The sequence below is a fragment of the Salvelinus sp. IW2-2015 genome, linkage group LG4q.2, assembly GCF_002910315.2.
Source record: "Salvelinus sp. IW2-2015 linkage group LG4q.2, ASM291031v2, whole genome shotgun sequence".
Lineage (NCBI taxonomy): Eukaryota > Metazoa > Chordata > Actinopteri > Salmoniformes > Salmonidae > Salvelinus > Salvelinus sp. IW2-2015.
Genome location: NC_036843.1, coordinates 15,621,749 through 15,626,625, shown reverse-complemented (window position 1 = coordinate 15,626,625; position 4,877 = coordinate 15,621,749). Strand labels below are relative to the sequence as shown.

At 49.0% G+C, this 4,877-nt stretch overlaps 1 protein-coding gene across 1 annotated transcript in view; it reads right to left on the bottom strand.

The window, feature by feature from the left end:
* The window catches only part of LOC111963404 (fermitin family homolog 2), an 85,590-nt gene that overhangs the window by 6,196 nt on the left and 74,517 nt on the right, over positions 1 to 4,877 (bottom strand). The window contains 3 exon segments of the mRNA XM_070443402.1: positions 3,769 to 3,993; positions 4,255 to 4,361; positions 4,502 to 4,626. Coding sequence (XP_070299503.1) covers positions 3,769 to 3,993; positions 4,255 to 4,361; positions 4,502 to 4,626 — 457 coding nt within the window.

Below are 4,877 nucleotides of genomic sequence, written 5' to 3'. Positions count from 1 at the left end.
GGGAGAGAACACCAGCCAGTCAGCAGCAGTCTCCATAGGGAGAGAAACCAGCAGCAGCAGCAGTCTCATAGGGGAGAGAAACGCCAGCAGCTCGTCCATGAGGGAGAGAAACCAGGAAGCAGTCTCCGTAGGGAGAGAACCAGACAGCAGTCTCCTGGGGAGAGAAACCGCAGCGCAGTCTCCATAGGGAGCGAGAAACAAGCTAGCAGCAGCAGTCTTCAGGGAGAGAAACCAGCAGACAGTCTCCAGTAGGAGAGAAGCACCAGAAGAAAACCATCAGCCAGTTCTCATAGGAGAGAGCACCAGCAGGCTAGCAGTCTCCATAGGGAGAGGAAAGCAGCAGCAGCAGCAGTCTCCAGGGAGAGATAAACGCAGCAGCAGCAGCAGTCTCCATGGGAGAGAAACAGCGCAGCAGCAGTCTCCATGGGGAGAGAACAGCAAGAGTCTCCATGGGAGAGAAAGCAGCAGCAGTCTCCATGGGAGAGAAAGCAGCAGCAGCAGCAGTCTCCAGGGGAGAGAACCAGCGCAGCAGTCTCCATGGGGAGAGAAACAGAGCAGCAGCAGTCTCCATGGGGGAGAGAACAGTAGCAGAAGCAGTTCCATCGGGAGAGAAACCAAGTAGCAGCAGCAGTCTCCAAGGGGAGAGAAAACCAGTAGCAGCAGCAGTCTCCTGGGGAGAGAAAACCAGTAGCAGCAGCAGTCTCCATTGGGAGAGAACCAGTAGCAGCAGCAGTCTCCATGGGGAGAAACCAGTGCAGAGCAGTCTCCATGGGGAGAGAAATGACCAGCAGTCAGTCTCCATAGGGAGAGAAACCCAGCGCAGTCTCCATAGGGAGAGAAACCAGCAGCAGCAGCAGTCTCCATAGGGAGAGAAACCAGTAGCAGCAGCAGCAGTCTCCATGGGGAGAGAAACCAGCAGCAGTCTCCATAGGGAGAGAAACCAGCAGCAGCAGTCTCCATAGGGAGAGAAACCAGTAGCAGCAGCAGTCTCCATAGGGAGAGAAACCAGCAGCAGCAGCAGTCTCCATAGGGAGAGAAACCAGCAGCAGCAGCAGTCTCCATGGGGAGAGAAACCAGCAGCAGTCTCCATAGGGAGAGAAACCAGCAGCAGCAGCAGTCTCCATAGGTAGAAAAACCAGCAGCAGTCTCCATAGGGAGAGAAACCAGCAGCAGTCTCCATAGGGAGAGAAACCAGCAGCAGTGTCAGTATATCTGTCAGGGCAAGCAGAGGGTTTAGGACACAAATTATTACACAAACTGATTTAATTGATTTACAAGTTTGAAACATTTCATTGGAGCTTTTATGACAGTAAATCTTGTTTAATTTTAGAGTTAAGTAGCTACTGTACTAGTAGGGCAGGCCATTCATCTTGTGTATGCAATTCATTTCATGCCCACACGGTGGGAACACATACCAAGGCATCACACAGCTCAAGTAAACACCACTACAGCCCTCTGCATTAGATTATCTAGCAATATCCTGTTGTTTGTTATTGTGCCTGCCCAGTTTGCTTTCTCTTATGTAAAACTATGTTTAGCTAGGAAGTTAGGAATCCATCTAGCCTAACTCCCAGTGATCTATAAATTCCTTTGCATATCTGCTGGGAATTGCAGCGTGGAAGTCACATCGGGGGAGTCGGAGGAGAGGAAGTATGGAGAAAAAAAAAGGAAAGAGTAGAGGCAGCACCCTGCAAGCATCTCTCCCACAGCACAGCTGACTGACGCAGTGGCAGGTTGACCTTTATTGTCATGAGTCGTCATGAACGCAGAACTGAGCAATTCCCCGTAGAATGAAAACATTTGCTATTTTGTAGAAATTCATGACACCAAAAATGTGCTTTTTGGTCTTAATTTCAGGTTAGGGTTAGACATTAGGGTTAGCAGTGTGGTTAAGGTTAGGTTTAAAATGTTATGACTTTATGGCTGTGCCAGCTAGTGACCACTCTGCAAAGCTTTCACCAGAACAAGATTCATGATGAAAAACATTGACCTGCAACTGAGTAGCTGAAAGAGTGGCTTTTCCCAGCCTGGTTTCCCACTCTGCATTCCCAGACAGGACTCATTTCCTGAAGCTCCCAAACAAACAAACTCCCAAACAACTGTATGTCCACAAGCATACAATACCTGCACTCTCTCACATACACAACTACAGTACATACACACAGTCTCATGAAGGACACACACACCTTCTCTGAACACACCGCCAGCGGCCCTGTCCAGGCAGAGAAGTGAGGGGTGTTTCATGTGGTGCCTTAGGAACATCCCCTGCCTGCCTGGCTGGAGCTCAGAGCCCCGAACTGAGACTGGAGCTGGGCCAGAACCACAGTCCCATACAGACAGACCCGCAGGCCTGTGGAGAGAACCTAGGAGGGGTGCTACTATGAGATCTGAGGGGAGGCACATTTTTTCTCACACATGCATACGACACACACACACCTATCCTGTTTTTGGGCAGCAATGCAGAATAAACCAGTCTGTCTCCTTCTTTGGGACAAAAACACCATTCCAGTGTGATCCAGCAGACACGGTAATGACTGTTTTTAGGATGTCGACCCTGGATAGACATTTCCTGTTTGATTAGCTCTCTCCTCCCTTCTCACTCACACTATGAGTGGTCTTTGCCTATGCTCTTCTTCTAGACGACAGAGATTCACGTAAGGCTGAAGCTATGGTTACAGTCCAAACCCAGACTAGTACCGAGACATCACTTAACCAACACACACAAAAAAGAACCTCCCACTTTTCCTACACAGCTTAAATCAGAACCACATTGAGTGAGTAAGCGTGGGAAGACCACTCCCCCTCTCATTGTTACCGGTATACGCATCAGCCTGTTATATACGTTGGAATTTGATAAATAAAGAGCACAATTTTACTGTTACTTAAAAACGTAAGTTAATCTCTGCCTATGAGGGCCTAATGCGTAAATGTGACTGTCATTGATTGGCTTTTGGTGGTTTGTTTCGGATTTCTCAGTAAGACAACTCCTTTAGGTTGAGTCTCTTTCTCTGGCTGTGACTCTCAACCTTTAGTAATATATTAGTTTCCTCTTCTTCTTTCCTTCTTGTGTGTAACTGGTGTGAAATGGCTAGCTAGTTAGCGGTGCGCGCTAGTAGCGTTTAAAATCGGTGACATCACTCGCTCGTGGGTGACCGTTGATGTGTGCAGAGGGTCCCTGGTTCAAGCCCAGGATGGGGCGAAGAGAGGGACAGAAGCAATACTGTTACTTGAGCACAGATCTGGTAGGATATGGATGGGTGAAATTAACATGGTGGACCTCAATCCAGTCAACTAGCTTCCTTTCAGAGGTACATGACAGAAGGGAGACTAGGGAAGGAAGCTGATTAGAGTAAGGAGATAGCCTTTGAGCGTGACTTGTGGTAATCCTCTCCTTTAGACTGCTGTCCTGGGTTCCCCTTGGAGCGGGAGGGGTCGAGGGCGGTTGCATTCCTGTGCAGGACAACCCAGATGCCAGGAGGCACCCCAGGCCAGCTGGGAAGTAAACAACAATCTCTACCCTGAACACTGCTCTGCCCATCTCCTCCCCCTTCGTCTCTCTCCATCCTAGACTATCCTTAAACCTTCACCTGACTAACATCAACTCATCTGAACATGATTAAGGGTTGTTGACATAGCTTTTGTCAGTTCACTTGCAGTGTAGAAATATGCATCTGTATGCATGCGTATTTGAATCCAGGGAGTGATGGGCCAATCATCTCTTGTCTACATTGATGGGGTATCCTCTCCACACAGCCCCTGGCTAGTTACCTGCTTGTTCTTGTACTTCTTCAGGTAGCGCGGCGACACCAGGCACTCAGAGTTGATGTCGTTGGTGACAGCTGGCTCGGCGATGAACTGCGGGTCAGGGTTCATGTGCTGCATCTTGAGGAAGGACAGAATGTTCTGGACCTCCAGGTTATAGGAGCTGTCTGCCATGGTCTTCCCCTTAGAGGCCAGGCGGCACGCTGCCATCCAGTGGGCATATGGCTTCTCCTGCATGGGAAGGAGGGAGGTGGTGGTTATGCTGAGGCCAATGACATACAAGGCTTTTCATTAGGTCCTAGGGTACTTTCCCATGTATGTGGTAACTGCAATATTTTCACCTACACTCCAACTATTGGCACAAATCTGATCAGTCTTAATATGTTTCCAAGTCGCTTTTAAATGTAACACCATGAGTAAATGTATTGCATTCTTGACATTGTGACAGATGGTCCTCCATGCAGCCAGAGGAAGCCAGAGAGCCACACTCACAGCATCACACCGCAGCCAGATCTCGTTCATGCCGTCAGCCACTGGGATTAGCAACTTGATGTTGAATTTCTGACTGGAAATGTTCACATCTGGTGTTACCTCGCAACCTACAAAGACAAGGAAAAGAGGAAGGGAACAGGAGGGGGTTAAAACCATCCATAACACACCACTGGGGATCACACACACTTAGGTCATAAAGGAACTGTTGCCTTCTTCAGTGTGTGTGTGTGGGGGGGGGTCCTGGTACCTCTTAGATTCATTTGGAGGGAGGGTGTCCCATGAGCCTCCTCTTTGCTCTTGTAGCAGGAAATTGTGATGTCCTTGAACGTGCACCAGTACTGCTTGTAGCCTTTCAATGTCAGTTTTTTTGGCCTGGAAAATACATAGAAGAGAGAGAGCGGCAGAGAGAGAGAGAGAGAGAGAGAGAGTAGCGGCAGAGAGAGAGAGAGAGAGCGGCAAGATGAGAGGAGAGAGAGAGAGAGAGAGACGCGGCAGAGAAGAGGAGAGATGAGAGAGAGAGCGGCAGAGAGCATGAGCCCGGTTTTGGAGGTGGAGTATAGCTACTATACAGTCCCATTCATTAGTCAGACGGCACTATCGCATTCAACTTTCGTCCATTAAAA